At 42.4% G+C, this 21263-nt stretch overlaps 1 protein-coding gene across 1 annotated transcript in view; it reads right to left on the bottom strand.

Moving 5' to 3' along the window:
- The window catches only part of LOC107112606 (polycystic kidney disease 2-like 2 protein), a 51850-nt gene that overhangs the window by 22443 nt on the left and 8144 nt on the right, over nucleotides 1-21263 (bottom strand). Inside the window, exons 5-9 of the mRNA XM_015413773.1 lie at nucleotides 19236-19457; nucleotides 17950-18178; nucleotides 11256-11426; nucleotides 2880-3061; nucleotides 1413-1533 (exon numbers count right to left, since the gene is read on the bottom strand). Coding sequence (XP_015269259.1) covers nucleotides 1413-1533; nucleotides 2880-3061; nucleotides 11256-11426; nucleotides 17950-18178; nucleotides 19236-19457 — 925 coding nt within the window. The remainder of the gene's footprint in view (nucleotides 1-1412; nucleotides 1534-2879; nucleotides 3062-11255; nucleotides 11427-17949; nucleotides 18179-19235; nucleotides 19458-21263) is intronic.

The following is a 21263-nucleotide window of genomic DNA, read 5'->3' as shown; positions in this document are numbered from 1 at the left end:
AGAAGGGAAAGTGCAAAGGGGGGTCCCCCGGCTCACCGCCGCCGCCTCAGAGCCAGGGAGGGGGGGAGGACCGGCCTCGCCACCGCCGATGCCGCAACGGAGCCGGGTGGAGGGGGGGAGCCGGCCTCGCCGCCGCCGCCTCGGGGAGATCGAGCGGGGGTGTGTGGAGGAGATGGAGCTCTTCTCCCCCCCCGCGAGTATCGCGGGTCCCCCTCTTGTTTTCCACTAATGTCTGCTTTTACAGAAATAACTTTTTGCATTTTCTCTGCCATCTCACTGAAGATATCAAGGCTCTTCTTGGAAGGGTTACATAATAAAAACAAAGTATTAGAAACTTCATTTGTACCACAGCCACCCTCTCCCAGGCCTTATGATTTCACCTTCTGAACCAGAGGAAGTAGCTAAATAGTTATGATGAACACCTGTCTCATATTAACTTGGCTTTCCAAACAGAATACTTGCATTCTACTTTCTATTTCTTTTTCCTCTCCTTGTTACATCCCTGATTCCTGAAATCTTCTCGTTTTTCCCTGACTCATTAACAAATCATTACTAAGCTTAGCACTGTGGGGACTGCAGAAATGAAAGCCAGCCCTGGGTGCTTCAACAGCAGAATCAGTTCATTGCTGCAGGTGATGATGTCTGACTTTGCATAAATCTCTCTCTCTCAAGGAATTCTAGCAGATGGGGACATAATGCTGGTGGCATAACTCTGGCATAAAAACAAATGCCAGTGTTCATGATTTGATGAAGGTAAATTTTTAGAACTCAAGTGTCAGATTATCAAATCTAGCAGGACTGTAATGTATATCCTACATGATGGAAGAACACAAAGGGGAAAAAATTACACACAATCCAGCTATACACACATGCAGTACTTGGTCATGTTACAGTACAGTACAGTACCTGGTCATGTTACAGTGGTGATCAGCTGCAAAGGCAGGAGGAGGAAGCCCCAAATGAACCTAATCCAGCACTCTCCCTGACAATATAGCTTACTTTCTGACTGGCATTATGAAAGTGCTGCTAGACTGGACTAGGAAACACTTAGCAACGCTTGTCTGAATTAATACTTCCTCATGCAGATGGGGATATATGCACATAAACGTGGCCCATGTGGCCTCCAAAATGGATTGAAGTGGTAATTTTAATGTCCCTGAACTACAGCTTTGGTTCCCATGCACCAACAGAGCTCTGGTCTGCATAGGTTTCCTTACTCACTTAAGCAAATACTACATTTCACAGAAAAATTAGGGGCCACAACAAACATTTTGTTGCCAAAATATAAACTAAAACACAGACATAATGAAACATTAACTTCTTTGATATATACTTTTATTTTTCAGCCAGCTCAAATTTAGAGGCCCGAAACTTTTATTTTTATGTTTTGTATTATCTAAAACACCACTTACCAGCAATACGAAGAACACAAAGAATACAAATGTAATGAAGTAAATGGGTCCAAGGATCCGGTTTGCTTGTTCTATACTGGCAAAGTTAAAATCTCCAAGCACAATGCGAAACTGGGTAAAACTAGTGGGAAAGAAGTAACATAGAATAGGTCACTATACAGTGTTTTTTTAAAATGTAGATTGTATTACATTATCATTAAATTTAATTCTAAACCAGGCTCCAGAGTGCGGATCAAAAAACCTACACAATGAGGCCAGGGACAGACGGGAGAAATTTCTAAAAACACAGGGAAGCCTGCTGGGAGAAGGAAGGTGGAAAAGCTCAAAATGTGTGTGTCAGGGGTAGTTAATAGGTTGGAACCACTTTTCTGTTGATGAAAAAGGGGTGATCCCTGTTGACCGCCAAAAAGGGCTATATTGGGAATCATGGAACCTGCATATACAAAAGCCATGTGGGATGGGGACTACAGTAAGGAGGAGAACCGGGTGTGATTGAATGAAAAAGCTGGCTGAATCCAACAGAAATGTAAGGAGGTACATTGGTGGATGTGAAGACAAGCATTCAGAGTAAAAATACTTTGCCAAATGCATAGGGAAAATCAGTTTCTATTTGGCTCCTAAAACTTAGGTGCCAGACAAACTGCTTTGGACAAAATTCCAAAATTGAGGCCCTGCCAAAAAGGCTGTACCCCTTAAACATATAGGAAAAGAGCCAAAGGGGAGTTGGCGGTAGGGAAATGATTGGATTGTCCCCTTAGAGTAATATGATTCACATCATGTAAATTGCTGGGATTTCAGAATCCCACGTGGTGTCTCCTTCTGAATGAACTTTCCAGTTCAATTAGGTGTTTTTCAGAGGCCCTCTTTGGGTGTCCCTTCCTTCAGTAGTGACATGGAAACTGAAAAAGGATAGGGTTTTTCCCCCCAGTTGTCATGTCACATCTTTGGAACATTCTTCTCTAAACCTGGGATATTTACTGCTGACATTTAGGTGTCAGGTGAAGACCATGTCATTTTGTTCCGCTTTTGTTTAGTTTGTGGGCTCCGGTTGGTTTTGCAGTGGTTTCTAGCTGTTAGTTTTAAAAAACAATTTGTTGCCATTTATTTTGTTTATGCTGAGTTACTAAATTTTCTGTTGTTCGTTCCAATTTAATTAATTGTAGTGATTATATTGTACCTTTTTCTGGAAAAATGAAACACACATTTTAACTAAATAAATAAAATTTCCCTCCATTCAGGATCTGCTTAGTTCTCCTATTTTATATGTTGCCATGTCCTGTCAACCCTTACACTTTTGCAAAACATACAAGAATCAAAGAGTTAAAATAGTTCTGGCCTCCCACAACATGTTATAATCTCCCACGGACCTCATCATCGAATAGCTAATGCTGCTCTGGCAACCCACTTTAGGAGAAACAGCTCCTACTGATGATAGAATGGTACCAGACAGTTTGGAATGCTCCATACATGCAATTCTGGAAGGTGGAAAACTCATCCACTTGCGACCCAAAAACCAGGTAACCCAACTGTGCATACGCAAAGAAGATGATAAAGAACATGATCGCAAATCCTATGATGTCTTTAGCGCAGCGGGACAGAGTGGAAGACAGCTGAGTCATGGTCTTGTTAAAGCTTATGTACTTAAATATCTAGAAGAGAACAGAAGAGGTTACATTATGATGGGGCTACACCTATTGGGTTGGATCCCACAGAAGATTTCCACAGGCACAACAGTACTTGCATAAGCAAAAAAACACTTAACTTATTCATTGCTGTCTGCCTGCAATCAGTGGAAGTGACTGCATTCCCACTAACTTTTCTCTGGGTGGAAGCCATGGCACAAGGCATTTCTCCTGATATTGTTTCAAATTCAAAACCAAATGAAATCATGTGAACCATCTGCTTTACATTCCATGGCTCCATATGCACACTTTTGTTTTGTTTAAAATCATATTAAAGTGTTTTGTGTTGCTACTGCTGTTGTGCAATTGTACATTTTTCTGTTGGTTCATGCACCACTGGATCCAACCCGTTATACAGCAATAGAAATAACTGAGCAACAGGTAATCTGTTGAGTGATCAACAGGTAACTTTGACTCTCAACAGTATATACCCTGAAAATATTGTTGGTCTCTAAGGTGCTACCGGGGATGTGGAATGGTATTGTATAGGCTGATCTCATCAGATTTTGGATGCTAAGCTGGGTCGGTACTTGGATGGGAAACCACCAAGGAAGACTTTGCAGAGGAAGGCAATGACCAACCACCTCTGCTTCATCACTTGCTTTGAAAACTCTATGGGGTTGCCTAAGTCAGCTGTGACTTTTCAGCACTTTACACACACATAAGGAGCTACTAGACTCAAATCTAGTTTATCTATTGCAGACTAACACAAATAACCTCTGAAACTGATCAACAGGTACCTCATAGTAAGCCCCATTTAATACAGTGGGACTTGCAGCACAATTCTATGCAAGTTTACTCAGAAGTAAAATACTCTTCACTTAATATTTGGGATAAAATTATATTCAACTATGTAAATACTCAGGGCTGAAGTGGAAGTATTAGTGGATAGAAGTGAAAAGCATCTGTAGAAGAGAGCTAGTGCTAGTTGGGACAGATAAGGTAGGCAATATTGGTCTTAATGGACCATTAAGCCCAATTTCACACACAACCTCTTCCCTGGGGCAAGATCTGTATGAGACTGACATGCTGCAGACGTTATGCTTGGCTAGCTCTAGGTTTCAAAGACTGTAACAGAGGAGAAATTAATGTGTACAGGAGTGGGGGAACAGAGAAATGCTCCACTGGCCATAATATTCCCTTTCCTGTCAACAGATCAAAATCCCAAATGTTGGACATTAAATCAAGTTTTGAAGGTAAAAAATATAATTTGGTGGATTTTTTGGTTAATTAGCAGCTTGATGTAGCCAGGTTTTTGTTTTTTGGAAAAGAGGTGCTGCAATTCTCAGGAGTATACTGAAAACTCATGAACTTTTAAACACTTAAAGATTTTTGTCAAAGAGTAGCCATGTGTAGGCATAACAGCTATTCTATCAACATTTTTACAGATAAGTTGCTGCATCATGGCAGTGATTTGTGTGAGCACGACAGCACATTTCTCTCAGCACTGGATTCGATGCTAGTTCTTCTCTATGGCTGTATCACTGGAGTTTTTCCATGGGAAGAAATTTACTGAACATTATAGCAGGCCCTAAGACGAATAGACAAGCAGAAGATTATACCCACAGGTGCAATTTTGTTCTTACAAAAAAGGAGACCCACTGGCAAAGCTGAGTCTTCACTCAATTTAGGTGTCATAAATGCTAGAAAAATGAGCTTCATTCTATTTCATGAATGAAGACATTATGCAAGGCAAGAACAGCAGATGGGCAAGTGTGTTGCAAGACCCTGCTTTCATTTCCATGACCAAAAGGAGAACTTGTATATATTCCTTATGGTGAGTTATATGTATTTGGGCTTACACATCTCTTGGAGAGGGGGAACAATACTCTAGTTCTTCCTTTGCACATTTACCTAGAAGAGGAGAAGGGTGAGTCACTCATTCACCACTTGTTGCTGATTGCACATAGTGTACAAGCATCCTTGGAGCTGTGCCAACAGTCTGCACCAATACAAAGACTAGGGCTTCTAAAACAGTGCACATTTACATAAGCAGTCCACTAGAGAGAGACATATAATGAAAAAGGATGTCCCAAATCCAAAACCTCGTCTTTAAGAAGCATGGTATAAGGGCTGGGAGGAGATTTTCAGATCCTAAGCTTTAGGATTCCTGTATCATAAGTCCTGTATCATAACAAACAGTATCATAAGATAGACAGATATTTATTGTTATGTCAGCAACCAGTATAGTTAAACAAGCTATTCACAATATTTCTGTTATATAACCATGATCCCATAAAAATCAGTAAAAGGAAAAACAGATATACATTTTCAGATAATAAAACCCTATATGTAAAATTAGCATAGTTTAATAGAATGCAGTAACGTAACTACTTCCCCAATGAAGAATTGATATATTTTGCTATTGAGCAGAATTTACCTACCTTCGTAATCTGATGGTATTTATCTGCTAGGAAGGACAATAAGATAAGATTTTTCTGTTCTTCCTGGAAATTTTCGTAGAATAGGAAGAAGCAGCTCTTTGAAAAGATTTTAATAAAGAGGACAATACAGAAGAACGTGCCCTATCGTTTCCACTTCTTGACTACTGGAAGGGCAATTCTGTTCATAATATGAATTATTAAAATATCTCCCGTTTAACAAATCAGAAGGGAGAACGTTAAATCATGCCTGAGAAAAAGCCAATCTTGTTTTCAAAGCTATAAAAAGGTAAAGATAAAGGCTTCCCTTGCTCAAAAGCCAGTCAAATCTGACTCTAGGGGGCGGTACTCATCTCTATTTCCAAGCCAAAGAGCCAATGCTGTCCGAAGACTTCTCTGTGGTCATGTGGCCAGCGTGACTAAATGCCGAGGTGCACGGAACACTGTTATCTTCCCACTGCAGCGGTACCTATTTATCTACTTGAAATTTCTTGCTTTCGAACTGCTAGGTTGGCAGGAGCTGAGGCCAGAGACAGGAGCTCACTCCGTCACGCGGCACTAGGGTCTCGAACTGCCAAACTACAGACCTTCCAGTCTGCTGGTGCAAACTGCTTATACTCTATATAATAGTATCTCCTAGCCTGTATGGTCAGATGCTATTTGTAGCTCTCTTATCGTGAATTCTTTGGCTGATCACAGGTGAGGCTTTTGTATATTCTAAATGTATTGAATCCCTAGGAGAAAGCCCCATTTTCTGTAACTTCAGATTCAGGAGATGTTTCCACCTCGATTGATAATTGTCAGTCAATATTAATGGGGCCAAGCCTACCAGAAAATAAATTAATTTCAGCCAATACCTAAACAAAGAGAGCCATATTTTAGTTTCAATAGTAATCAGGTCAGCTTCTAAACATATGGCAGAATTTGGCACATAGTATAGTAGAGTCAGTATAGTTCTTAAAAATTTAGTTTGTATTATTCCAAAGGATTAGAATTTTCTTTTTTTTAAAAAAACACCAATTTTATTAGGATATAATAATAAGTAAAATTTTACGTCATATAACAAACTTTTCATATCCTTTTATCCAAATATCTCCCCCCCTTCTGACTTCCCACAGTGCTCAAACCCCTATTACATTCTTGATTTTTTTCTCCTTTTCCAATTCTTTAACAACATAATTCTTTCAGGTAACGTATCTTTTTATCTGTCTGTCTATGCATGTTTAAATTTAATCTAAATGTCTATCCAACCTTAGTAATTGTCAAAACAAAATAAATTGTTTTTTACATCCCAGTATTTCTCCAAGTAGTCTTTAAAGTCTTTCCAATCTGCAAAAAAATCTTCTGCTTCTTGATTTTTAAGCTTTCTCATCATTTTGTCCATCTCAACCATAAAAAGTAACTTTTTCAACCATTCCCAGATATCGGGAGTTCTTTCTTGCTTCCAACATTGAGCGTATATCATTCTGGCAGTTGTAATCATATACCACATTAAAGTCCGTTTTGCAATATTAACTTCCTCCATTTTAAGTCCCAAAAGGAACACTTCAGGTTCCTTCTTAATTTTACATTTCATTATTTTTTCCATCTCTGTATGGACCTCAGTCCAAAACCTTTTCGCTTTTTCACATGTCCACCACATATGGTAAAAAGAGCCTTCTATTTTTTTACATTTCCAACATTTGCTTGATAAATTGTTACTTATATTCGCTATCTTTTTTGGTAGGATTAGAATTTTCATATAAACAAAATTAGGGGTCTAGGGGTCTTAGGTGACCATACACTGAACATGAGTCAGTAGTGTGATGCAGTAGCTAAAAAGGCAAATGCATTTTGGTCCAGATCACACAAAGTGATGGTACCACTTCACTCTGCTCTGGTTAGACCTCACCTAGAGTACTGTATTCAGTTTTGGCCACCACAATTTAAGAAGATTATAGACATGCTGGAATGTGTCCAGAGGAGGTCAACAAAGGTGGTGAGAGATCTGGAGACCAAGTCCTTTGTGGAAAGGTTGAAGGAGCTCGATATGTTTAGCCTGAAGAGAAGATGACTGAGAAGTTGCATGATAACCATCTTCAGGTACTTGAAAAGTTGTCATATAGTGGATGGTGTGGAGTTGTTTTCTGTTGCCTCAGAAGGTTGGACCAGAACCAATGGGTTGAAATCAAATCAAAAGTGTTTTCGGCTACACATTAGGAAGAACTTCCTGACAGTTACAGCAGTTCCTCAGTAGGACAGGCTTCCATGGGAGGTGGTGGGCTCTCCTTCTTTGGAGGTTTTTAAATAGAAGTTAGATGGCCATCTGACAGCAATGCTGATTCTGTGAACTTAGGTAGATCATGAGAGGGAGGGCAGGAAGGGTTGCATCAGTGCTTAGTTCTTGTGGCCCTTTCTTATATGCCCAGGGAGATGTCGATCGCCACTTTGGCGTCAGAAAGTAATTTTCTCCAGGCCAGTTTGGCCAGGGATCCTGGAGGGATTTTTTTTTTCATCTTCTGGGCATAGAGTAGGGATCACTGTGGATGTGGGGGGGAGGTATTTGTGAATTTCCTGCATTGTGCAGGGGGTTGGACTACATGACCCTAGAGGTCCCTTCCAACTCTATGATTCTATGAAAACTGCGATTCAAATAACATTCCGTTAACTACCTTAGCTACAAAACCTTTAATTGCAGAAGGAATATATTGCCCTCCCTTTGTATAGAGAAACCTCAACAATGTTGTTAATTATATTTCCCTTCTGGTAAAATTTCACAATAAGAAGCAAATCAAGTAGAATCCTCATTTACCTTTGCATGACTCATAAGTAGTTTAGTTTTAAACCTCTTATAATTATTTTGATATAATCACCGTTAAACTTTTCTCCTTTTAACATTTTAATGATTTTAAGGTTATATGTTTATTTTTAGAGCTGAAAGCTAATTTGCTTTTTTAAATTAGATTTTCTTGTTTATACAATACATACAAATCCACATTTCAAATACAGTTCGAGTATTTAATGAACATGTAATATTTTGATAAATGGTCTTTGACCGCAAATAAACATCATTCATTCATTCATTCATTCATTCATTCATTCATTCATTCAATGCTGTTAAACTCCTTTGGGCACTAGCTTTGATACATGTTAATTTGGCATGCCAGGTACCAGAAAGCATGAAAAGCTACCCCCTAAATATATATAACACTTAACCTGATCAATGCTATTTCCTTTAATTTACCATTTACAACTATTTTTCTGTCTGTAGAAAATAAGAACTTTGGACTTAATAAAATTGATTGTTAAACCATCTTTATCACAGAAATCTGCTAATGCTCTCAATAATTGTTTTAAACCTATAAGAGTTAAAGACAATAGCACTACGTCACCTGCATATAGAAGAGTTGTAAGAGAACACAAATGTCAGGTTCCACAGCCAACAACAGAGTACCCGCTTATCAGAAAGGTTATACTTTATTGCAGAGCTATAGAGGCATTAACATAGTCACTGTTAAAAATGGCAACAGTCCTACAAGCATAATGGGATAATTTCCCATAAGCCAATTAGCCAGGCTCCCGCACGCGGGAGAAGGGTCCCCAGGCCGTTAGAGGCCGCAGCTAGGAACCAAAAGCGCTCCCACGGTTCCAGGCATCCCAGACACTACACCTGCAACCTGCAAGGTCTGATAAGCAAGCAGTACAGAAGCAAAAGTATAAAGAAGCAACATCTGGCCCAAAGAGGAAGAGAATTAAGCCCCCCCCCCATCATGGCAGCATAGCTGACAACAATGCCAACTTAGGAGGATGTTATATAGGCTCTTCAAGGGTCTCAACTAACTTGTTAATATAGAAATTAAATAATATAGAGGCTAAAATACATTCTGCTTAACACCTCTAAATGTACGAACAGAATTAGTCAAATGCCCTCCACAGATACAAATTACCTTCAATCTGGTGTCTGAGTAAAGCCGTTGTATCAATAACAACAAATGTTGATCAACAGATGTATTCTGTAATTTTACCCATAATCCATCTCTAGGTATAAGGTCAAAAGTTGATCTAAAATCAATATAAGCCATGAATAGAGCTCCTCTTCTTGAGTGACCATATTTACCTATAAGGTGGTGTAGAATTAAGCCCTGATCAATTGTTGGGCATCCAGTTCCGAAAGCTGCCTGTTCATCTGATAGAATATTTTCCACCTCAAGCCAAACCAGTTAAGTGCACTGACTCTAATCTGGGAGAACTGGGTTTGATTCTCCACTCCTCCACTTGCATCTGGCTGGATGACCTTGTGTAGGGAGGATTAACGATATGGCACACCAATCTTGATCCCACTACATCCTGCCTCTGTTAACATAAGGCAGATCAGTGACTTGATCACTAATTCTGACCTTTGCCCATCTTGTCCATGCAGGCATCTTAGGTGCCAGGAGTAGCTTGTTATCACTGGTAATTATGCTATGCAAACATTCCAGGCCTTCTGCCTGAGCATCTGGTTCTCCTTTGTTTCACGTATTGTGTAAACCCCAGCTTCATCTTAAGTTGAGAGCAGAGTGTATAAAATAAACTCCTCAAAGGGCAGACCGGTGCTTCTACCCTCAAAGATCGTGGGTGATTTCACACTAGAGCGGCCTCGCGACGCAGCCACCGTTTGCCCCGACACTATTTGTCAATTTCACACCCCGGGCTGCATTTGACCTGCGGCTTCGCCCAATTTCCTCCGCAGTTTCGTGATCCCAGCCCCGCAGCTTCGGGTGTGAAATTGACATGTTTGTGTCGGGGCAAACGGCGGCTGTGCCGCGAGACAGCTCTAGAGCGAAATCGCCCTGTGTCTCGTGTGAGTCCTTCAACCTTGGGCAAGCCGTAGTTCTGGCACAGCTGTCCTTGAAAAAGAGCAGTTTCTGTCAAGAGCTCTCTCAGCCCCACCTACCTCACAGGATGTCTGTTGTGGGGAGGGGAAGGGAAAGGAGTTTTTAAGCCACTCTGAGACTTCTTTGGGTAGTGAAGGGCAGGGTATAAATCCAATCTCTTCTTCTTCTCTAACAGATGTTTGGCATACAATTTACTAATAACACTCAAGAGGCTAACTGGACGATAATTAGTGGGATCTGACCTTTAGCCCTTCTTAAAAATTGGAATAATTATAGCTAAACCCTAATCAGGGGCCACGGTGGCTCAGAAGTTAAGATGCTGAGCTGCAGACTGGAAGGTCAGTAGCTCAGCAGTTCAAGACCTAGTGCTGTGTGACGGAGTGAGCTTCTGTCTCTGGCCCCAGCTCCTGCCAACCTAGCAGTTTTAAAGCAAGAAATTGCAAGCAGATAAATAGGTACCACTTTGGTGGGAAGGTAACAGCATTCTGTGTACCTTGGCGTTTAGTCATGCCGGCCACATGACCATGGAAACATCAGCTGGCTCTTCAACTTGGAAACTGAGATGAGCACCACCCCGTAGAATCAGATTTGACTGGCTTTTGAGCAAGAGAAATTTTACCTTTAAACCCCAGTCATTCAGAATGTGGGGTGTACAATCAATCCAAACCTCTGTCATGGAGGTTCCAGTGATCGAAGAAGCCACATCTGTCCTCGAGCTTCTCCCCAATAGTGTACCAGAGCTTCATTCAGAATAAGACTTGCCAGAAATCATGATTGGATAAAGGAGACAGAAAAGATCCTTATACACCCTTGAAAATGTTTCTCGGTCATTGCTGTTTCCCACATTAAGCTCACCCTCTGAAGTTTCCCCTCACAGTATAAACTAGAAACATCATTAATATGCTTGGAAATAGTGAGAAGTACCTTTATCCATGCAAAAAAGACATTCACTGAAATCATATTATTGTAACGTGTCTGCCAGAATGCAAGAAAATAAAAGTCTGGATAGGCAAATGAATTGGAGAGCAGATTTTCCATCAACCTGGTGACTTCCATAGTGCGGTAAACATTGAAGGCAATAGCAAAAACAGACAACTGGGGGAGGGAAACACACAAATGTTTATAATGTTACTACAGTCTAGATGCTTCTTATATTTTCTTCATATATGAATGAGGTTAATCAATAAAAGAGTGGGGGAGATAAATCATGCATGTCTGCAGGCCTTATGTTTCGAAAGTTGATGGGAGATAGAAAATTTATAAAGAGAGTCTTATTTCAGGGAACACAATCATTCATGCTCTTTTTGGTCTTAAGATACTACCACAGAATCTTGTTTTTGGTTAAAAATTAAGTACTCCATTTTTCAGGTGCTTTACAATTGGCATCTTGTTTTTTTCTTGCTAGAGCAATGGGAAGGAGGATACTTTAGCTGTATCTGCTCTATATGTTAAATGATTCTGTGCTTATGAAGGCGCCCAGTTTAAATCATATACATGCCATCTTTTATTTGGGCGATGCTGAACACAAGCCTTGCACTTTGATTTAGCCTGCTTATGGGAACGACCATTGGTTACTCACTGTGAAAGGTCCTTCTCTGAGGCTTGGAGGACATCTTGTGGGTGATTACCATCCATCACTTAAGGAGGCAGGACTAATTTCAATTACTTCCTGTTTCCTGTAGTGGGAGTCACCCTAGGCTCAGTTCTGGTGCTCTGAAAGCAATACACTAACTTAACCACTGTAAAAAAGAGAACTTGAACATCAACAACAAGAGTCTAGCCAAAATCACAAACATTGGAACAGGAAGAAAAAGGTGAGTCCCCTCTCTCACGTATTATTATTATTTTAAAGAGTGTGAAAGAACAGCATAGTAGATAGAAGAAATGACCACCTGGGAGGACCAAGATGTCCTCCAAGCCTCAGAGGAGAAGGACCCTTCACCGTGAGTAACCAATGGTCGTTCTCCCTCCGAGGTGGAGGACATCTTGTGGGACCTCCCAGAGCAGTGTCCCTAATTTTTGGGGTGATAGTCGTCATCAAGAGTTAGAAGAGACTGCATTCGGACGAATGCTGCATCAGCAGAGTCATACACATCTTGTAATGCCTGATAAATGTAGATAACGAAGGCCACGTAGCAGCCCTGCAGACTTCCTCCACCAATGCCCTGTTGGCAATGGCCACATTCGTTGCAGCACTGCGAAGAGAGTGGGCCATGACACCTGCAGGAACTCTTCATATTCCTGTAGGCTTCAGTAATGCAGGACCTCATAGTGTTGCTTATGGAAGAGTTAGACATCTTTCTCCCTGTGTGAAGAGGAGAAATGTTAACGAACATAGCTTCTGTCCATCTGAAAGAGGCCATTCTGAGAATATAGCATTTGAGAGCTCTCCTCACATCCAGTGTATGTCAAACTTTTACCTCCAGATGGGTTGAATTTGGAGAAAATGATGGCAAACAAATCTTTTGTGATCTGTGAAACTTAGTATTGACCTTTGGGCAAAAAGGTGGAATCTGTCCTCAGAAGTACCTTATCTTTGTGAAAAACACAGCTCCGACTGAATTGACAGAGTGCCTAGTTCCAAAATCCTCCTGGCTGAAGTAATGGCTACCAGGAACAAAGTTTTCATCCTTGGGAATTTGAGCAGAATGTGCTACATTGGCTTAAAAAGTTCCTTCGTAAGAGCTGTGAGAACAGTATTAAGCTTCCAAGTTGGAAACCTATGTCTCTGTGGAGAATCCTTGAATGATGCCCCTCTGAGGAAATGGCGAATGTGTGGATGCTGAGAGATGTTAAGACAATTGTACCGGGGCAGGAGCAAAGCCAGGGCCACCATCTGTTTCTTGAGGGACACTGCCCTGAGACCGCTTACTAGACCGTCCTGTAGGAACTCCAGTAGTGATCTAATTTCTGGATGCAATGGGTCAGACTTCTTCCGCTGAGCCCATCAGACAAAGGCCTTCCAAGTAATATTGTAGATCCTTGAGGTAGACAGCCTTCTAGAGGCCATGATTGTATCAATGACTGGCTCTTTGTAGCCTAGTTTTGATAGCTTGTCCCTTTCAATCACGCGGTTAAGCAGAACCACCCTGGCCTGGGATGCCAAATTGAACCTTGAAGCAGCATGTCTTCTGAGACTGGAATGGTTAGAGGAGGAGTAACTACCATCTCCTGTAGTGACGTGAACCAAGAATGACGATGCCAGTATGATGCCACTACTATGATCTCTGCCCTTAGAACTCTTATCCTCCGGAGAAGCCTGGGAAGTACAGGAAGGGGAGGAAACGTATAGAAGAGCCCCTCGGGCCAAGGGAACAGAAGGGCATCCGTGGCCTCCGCCTGGGGATGAAAATATCTGATGTAAAATCTGTCCAGTTGGTTGTTGAGCAGAGAGGCAAATAGGTCTACCATGGAGTTCCCAGTGTCGCCACTATGAGCCAAAAAAACTCTTGTGTAGGGACCATTCGCCCTCCTGGACTGTCTGGCGGCTCAGCCAATCTGCTTGGGTGTTGATGACTCCCTTCCCATACTCTGCCCTGATCGATGTCAGATTGGATTCTGCCCAATTCAATAACAACTGGATGAAACAGGATCTTTGTAAACACCCATGGAGCTGATGAGAGGCCGAAGGGCAGGGCTCGGAACTGGAGATGAGTCTCCCCCACACAGAAACATAGGAATCTTCAATGGTGTAAGATTGGAACGTGCATGTATGCCTCTGCCAAGTTGATGGAGGAGAGGAACTCCCCAGGTTGTAAGGATTCCACAATGGATCTGAGGGTCTCCATGCGAAAGTGTCTGGGTTCGACATATCTGTGTAAGTATTTCAAATCTAGGATAGCCCTCCAATCCCTGTTCTTTTGGGGGACCATGAAGAAGATGGTCTCGTTTGTTTACAGGGAAAGTTCTAGCGCCTGAATGTCCAATAAGTGATTTGTCGTAGATCTGGTTCTGTGTCTCTTTATTGGCTTTTTGTGTATAGGAGAGACAATGAAACTCTGAGGTTGAATTGAGTGAAATTCTATCTTGTACCCTTCTGTGACAAAGTCTTCGTCCAGAAGTCAGGATGGGAGGCGGACCATGCTTGGTTAAAATGTAGCAGACCCCCCCCAGTGGATTTGGATAGTCATGGCTTTGAGGCTTTGGTGTCCTGATCCCTTTTGTCCAGTCTGTTGCCACTGAATCTTGAGAACCTGTTATGGAAGCCTCCACAACGAAAGGGCTGTTTGTTGCCACCCCATGAGGGTCTCCTGTTGTCTTGCCAAAATCTGGGTAGAGTATGGTATGATCGGAAAGAAGAGGGGCCTGCTGCCGTCTTATCCCCCAAGCTGTACAGTCTTGGGTAGAGCCTTCTTGTTGTTGCAGGTTTCCACAAAGATTTTTTTCTTTGTATGTTTGTTTCCAGTGGATCCCTGAACAGCTTGTCTCCCTGAAATGGGTATGCTGTGACGATGGCATTAGATTGATAATCTGTAGGCCAAACTCTTATAGTCAGATGATGCGACTGGTGGCGGCTGCTGATGCCATTGCCCTGGAAGCAAAGACCATGGTGTCTAGTGTGGCATCGGCAGTATAGGAGATGGCTTTCAAGATCCTATTGGCACCCTCCAGTAGTCTGCGGTTGCTGCCTGGTAACATCTGTATCAATTTATGCATCCACACAATGGTTGCTTTAGACACTGTGGAAGCTGCAGCTGGCATACTGATTGCCATGGAAGTGGCCTCATGTCCATCTTCAGAGAGCAACCCAGAGGACTGCAGGGCAGTCGCTGGTGCATCAACCACAGGTACCTGCAAAAGATCTGAAGCAGATGATATCAAAGGGTACAACTTTTTAACAACCCCTGGAAATGGTTTGTTTGTTATCCGCTTTGCCCACTCTGCCTTCATCTGTCTCACACAGAATTCAGGGAAGGGGAAGGCTCTTTCTGAGCAATCAGCTGGAGGAAAGAACTCATCAATGAGCTCTGTGCCATCTTTCTGCCCTTGGGCATTAGCACTCTTGTCCCCTGACTTTGGGGGTCCCTGTATATTGAGTGCTGATAGGGTCTTAGACAGCAAATACTGAAAAACCTTGCCCTTGAAATATCTAAAAGACTGGTCTGAGACAATCATTTCCCCCATTCATCGTCATTACGTGAAATTCCCCTTCTCCCTTTCACTAGAGACATGTGAGAGGCTATCTCTCTCACTTGAAGGCGGATCAAATAGGCAGTGCTCCTTGGGGGACCCTTTTTGTGCAGCTTTGGTGGGCCAACTGCCTCTGTTCTTGCTCCTCCAAGGAGAGGAGGAGGAGGATATGGTATCCCCATGGCCCCCTGATCTGCAGAAATGCACTATTTCCTCCCCCATGGCTCTTATAAAGAAGGCCATCACATTTGGAAATAAGGGGGCAGACTGGGATTGCCAACATTACCGCTCTGCAACTCGTCATGTTCCTCGTCCCCTTGAGCATTATCGGCACAATCACGCCTAGCTCAATGAAACCCATTGAACCATAGGTCTCAGGGTGCGCCATGTGTGGGATTAGGCTCTGCTCACCATTCCCATCTTAAAGCATAGAGTGACCAGTGGACTCCAAAATGGCTGCTGAGGCTGGCACGGGCTCCGTAAATGCTGCAGGGGTGTGCAGCTGTTTTGTGCACTTTGGAATGCCATCCTTGCACTGCTCTGCTGGTTGAGCATCGGCCATCGCAGCCCTCTTTTTTTGCTACACGGTCTCTTTGTCTCCAAGGAGCCCATTGCTATCCTCTCTTGATGCCATGGACGGTGGTCTGGGAGATCACCTCCCGTTAAGAGAGCAACCGGCCCAGCAATGCTCAACCTCCAAAGGGGGGGGGGGGAGAAGAGAGGATAATATATAGGAAGGTAGAAGGATTTTTTAAAAAGTTTCTTCAGAGAGAGGGAACAGCAAGATGGAAGGAAAAAGTGAAAGTAAGTTAACTCAGAAAGAGCCTATACCTAGCTTCTCTCCCTTCTGAGGCAGGAAAAGAACTGAGCCTAGGGTGACTCCAACTACAGGAAACAGGAAGTAACTGAAATCAGTCTGGCCTCCCTAAGTGATGGATGGGAATTACCCACAATATGTCCTCCACCTCAGAGGAAGAACAGCCTGCAAAGTATGATAAACTGCCAGGATTCCCAAAGGCAATCATACTAAAAACTGAAATGTACATGAAAAGTGAATTAACACATTAACAGGACATGAGCCCAGAAGCAAACACAACTCAGTTTGCAGAGAGTTCCAGCTTCCATCCTAGATGTCTACTGTGCTAAATATCTCAGTAGCACTTGGTTAAAGCAATGACAGGTCCAGGCCTGTAGACAGAACTGTTGCTTTGGTAACCTAAGGGTGACAATGTAAAAGCTGGTTTATATGACTTTCATGTAGAAGTCTCTGAAAAGGCATTCCCACTGGTAGCATACAATGTACCATGTTTAAAAATTCCTTACCATGGGTAGAATCCAGAAAACAGCATGCACTTTTGCTTTTTTGGGGGTGGGGGAGGCAAAGTTCTGATTTCTCCCAACTCTCTCCTCCAGGTACAAGTAGGGGTGAACCAGAAAAACGGAGGCTTGTTGGACTTCGTGGTTCATGGTTTTCACGAACCCCAAACCACAAACCCCCAACAAACTCCTCCATTGCACGAAGTGGTTTGTGGTTTGGGGAGTTTGGCCAACCCAGAAGTGAGCTCTGCTTAGCTCCCAGAGTGAGTTCTGGAGGCTTTTATAGGCCTTATATGCTCTTATATGGGCAGGCCCTAATATGGGGTAGGCCCCGCCTGGAAGAGGGCTCCGAAGGCCTATAAAAGCCTTCAGAGCTTACTTTCGGAGCTCAATCGGCTGGTCCAACCTTCAGAGCTCACTCAGGTGGGGCCGTGGGCAGATGGTGAGCTCTGGCAGTATTTAAATGCCTTCAGAGCTCACTTCTGGATGGGCTGCCAGACCTGGAAGTAAGCCCCAAAGGCATTTAAATCCATGGAGGTTCATGGGCGGATCCTGGGAGACACCTTCTCCTGAACCCCTGGTCTGCAAACAACAAACTGGCCTGGTTTATGCTCGAACTGGGGTTCATTTGTGGGTTTGTGCTCATCCCTAGTTACAAGTCCTTCCCCCACATTCATACAAACACAGGTAAACCATTTTTTTTTAGGGTGGGGAGAGGCAGGCTGCAAGACTCCCCGGTGGGAAGGATGAGACTGAAAAGCCCAAAATTCCACTTGAGCTATTTTGGATTCAACATCATCATTTCAGTAGTATATGGAGTACTTCCAAGGCAAGAGGTTTTTATTGTTGCCTTTACATTATTATATTACTAAATCAGACTTTACAGTGTTCTCCATGTATCCCCTTAAGCCATATAAAACAAAATTTTGGGCTTCAATATGAGAGATACAACAATGAAACAAATCCTAAGATTTCTTTAATTACTTTCCTGGCCTACCAAAAGGCCCACTTATTCTCCTGTCCTTCATAAATCTGGCCCCTTCCCCAGCATACTCACTCTCCAACAGCATGTTGACTATAAATATCCTCCTCTTTGCTTGCCTTTCCAATATGATATCATAATTACCTTTTCTTGCAGCTATTTTCAAAATCACATATTGCTGAGACTTACCAGGATCAATAACACATCCAGCCAGTTCCAGGCATTTTTAACATATTCTTTTTTTAGTGTTTTTATTTTTAGACATTCTTGAATGATGAAATTTAAGATGAAGAGGCAAAAGATGACTTCACATGAGGCCAAGAAATAATCATAGTAAGTGACATATCTGAGAAGCTTTACTGAATAGAACTGCCAGGAAGGGAGTATTCCACCTGTTGCAGGAAATTCCAGAACCAGCCTGCAAAGGAAAGCAATAGCATCTGGGCATCCCATATTTTAAAAATGCATTATGAAATGCATACAAATGCATTCAAAACCATGAAGGTGACCTACCCTAATCTCAGCAGTCCTGCCTTGTTATTACCAGTAGATAATATGAAGGATTTCCCCCCCCAGTCTAGTTTTTATTTATTTTATTTTATTTATTGACAGGACATATTAGCTACATTCTCCTAAAATGCTCAAATGAATGAGCACACAAAATTACAACCAACAAAATACAAATATAAAGAAAATTCTGAAGAGATAATTAAACCTCTTGAGGCATTAAAAAAGCACAATTTGACAAAATAATTTTCATAACACCTGGTCAAATAAAAAGGTTTTCATTTGGTACTTGATTTACATTGTACCTCTGTTCAGAAGACACTTCACTGCCAAGATGCTTTGCTGAAAACGCCATTTCTCTAGCCACCCATCACCTAACTTCTGAAAATGCAGATCTGAGCCTTTGATCCATCCTCATCTTATCTGTTGTGCAGATTCATGCAGGACATGGTGTTCCTTAAAATACCTGGGTCCCATCCTATTCAAAGGCTTTACAGATAAGCACTAGCATTTTAAATTGTGCCTGGAAACAAACTGGCAACCAGTGAAGTTTTCTATGACTAACACAAGTCAGTAGCTTTCTACTGCATATTGTACCATTTGAAGCTTCCAGTCTTTAGAGGCAACCCCCTGAAGACTGTATTACAGTAGTCTAATCTGGAAGTGATAGGTATTTGCATATTTTAGCGTCTAATGCAATTATCATAATCTGGATTATATATTTTTCCTGAGCTAGATGATGATAATGATGATGGATAGCAGTAATAGGACAATTTTAATAATGATGAATTTCCCATGAAATATGGACACAAGTGTATAGTACAAGAAAGAAGTTTAATTGTGGCTACTGAATAAAGTGGGTATCAATTTTACTATTCTCGAAATACTGATTCCAGAAAGGACAAAAGGTAACCAAGTATCTTCCTGTTAAAAACAGACTCTCAAGACCAATGGGTATAAAAGCTCACCTGACTATACAGAAGAGGTTTACATTGGCATTATACATTGAAAAGTCAATGAAGACAACTCTTGTCCCTCTGGTGAGCCAACCATGCTCCTTGAGATAGCTGAGCTTGTCTATACTTGCATTCTTTGACTTAGGCAAGGTGAATGTAAATCCTCCATTACTGTATAGACCAATACGTCCCCAATGCCACAAGGATAGTGACTTAGCAATAGAATACCGCCACCTGTTGGAGAGAAAGGAATGGGGTACTTAATTGTAATTGTAGCCTAAATTCCTCTTAAAGGACATGGGGATTACTCCACTTCTCAGAATGGCATTCAGTAGCACACACAAGTATGACCTTTCTCTAAATGGGTGCTAGTGCCTAGTCACAGAGTGATCCCAATGGAGCTCAACAGAGTCTTTTCTCCTTCACTTTCTTGGTCCCAGCATATAGGTGTGAACACAAAGAGTGCGCCAGAGCAGTTCAGGCAGGGTACTAGAGATCTGTTAATCTCTCCTACATCAGATCATATAACTAGACAGAATACAGGGGGAAGACTGGACGTGGCATGGACAATATGAGAGGTATGCACAGATTCTCCATAATGGTTCACTGCACAGCCTGATTACATTTCCCAGGCATGCACAGAGTAGGGAAGGGGAGAAATGGACCACGGCTCATACAGCAGCATGGGGAAGGAACGTACTCTTTAAGTTTAATTCATATATACCCACTTTTCTGTTCATATGCCTAAAGGTTTCCCTTGCTCAAAAGTCAGTCGAATCTGACTCTAGGGGGCGGTGCTCATCTCCGTTTCCAAGCTGAAGAGCCAGCGCTGTCCGAAGACATTTCCATGGTCATGTGGCCAGCATGACTAAACGCCAAGGTGCACGGAACGCTGTTACCTTTCCACCGCAGTGATACCTATTTATCTACTTGCAAATTCTTGCTTTCGAACTGCTAGGTTGGCAGGAGCTGGAACCAGAGTTGGGAGCTCACTCCGTCATGCAGCACTTGGGTCTTGAACTGCCGAGCTACTGACCTTCTGGTCTGCAGCTAAGCATCTTAACCACTGAGCCACCACAGCCCTCATATGCCTAAAGCAGGTGACAAGTAAGTGCCAAAACAATTTTACAAATGATTGTTATAAGGTACGTTTGGCAAATGTGAATTCCCTTCCTTTCGCTTGGTGGTCTGAGCGATCCAAAACCCTGACTAGCTCCGTACCTCCTCAGCTTTAGCAATAATGCAGCATAAGATGTTTCCAGTCCTTTCCTTGGCCCAGGTGGTTTTAAAGGTGATCATGGAGAACAAAAGCAAATATATTGGAGAAAGTGAACTCTATACTGAGAAGCCCACTAGATCAAAAGTAAGATTGCAGTCCTTCCAGCACCACACTCTGAAATCTACCCTCAAGGCAGGACTGGAACCACTGCAGAACAATGCCTCCCAGTCCCAGTCCTAAAAGGCAAACCAAAAGGATACCATGATCAATGGTATCAACTGCCAAGAGGCCCAGGAGAATTAACATGGTGGCACTCCCCGTCATGTCCCAGCGCATGTCATCCGCCAGGGTGACCAAGGCTGTTTCAATCCCATAACCAAACTCGAAACCAGATTGGAATGGATCCAAACAATCCAATGAATTCAGGAATCTCTGAAGGTGGCCAGCCACTGCTCGTTTAATCACCTTGCTCAAGAATGGTATATTTAAGACTGGATGGTAGTTATTCAACTGTCTTGGGTCCAGAATAGGTTTTTTAGGACTGGATACACCACTGCCCATTTCAAGGCAGGAGCAACCATTCCATCTGTCAAGGAGGCATTCAGTGGGTCCCAGACCCAGTCCACTAGCCCCCACCCCACCCCCAGATTTAAGCAGCCAGGAAGGGCGAGGGTTGCACAAACAGGTTGTAGATCTCAAGCTTCCATGAATCCTGTCCATATCCTCAGACTGCACAGGCTGAAAAGTATCCTACACAACTAGACAAACTGGCACCCTGGTACCATCGGAGTCTGTTGCTTCTAATGTAGAGTCCAAGTCAG

This window comes from Gekko japonicus, unplaced genomic scaffold, assembly GCF_001447785.1.
Source record: "Gekko japonicus isolate JY-2015 unplaced genomic scaffold, Gekko_japonicus_V1.1 scaffold863, whole genome shotgun sequence".
NCBI lineage: Eukaryota > Metazoa > Chordata > Lepidosauria > Squamata > Gekkonidae > Gekko > Gekko japonicus.
The sequence above is the reverse complement of the archived record's forward strand: the minus strand, read 5'-3'. Positions and strand labels throughout refer to the sequence as shown.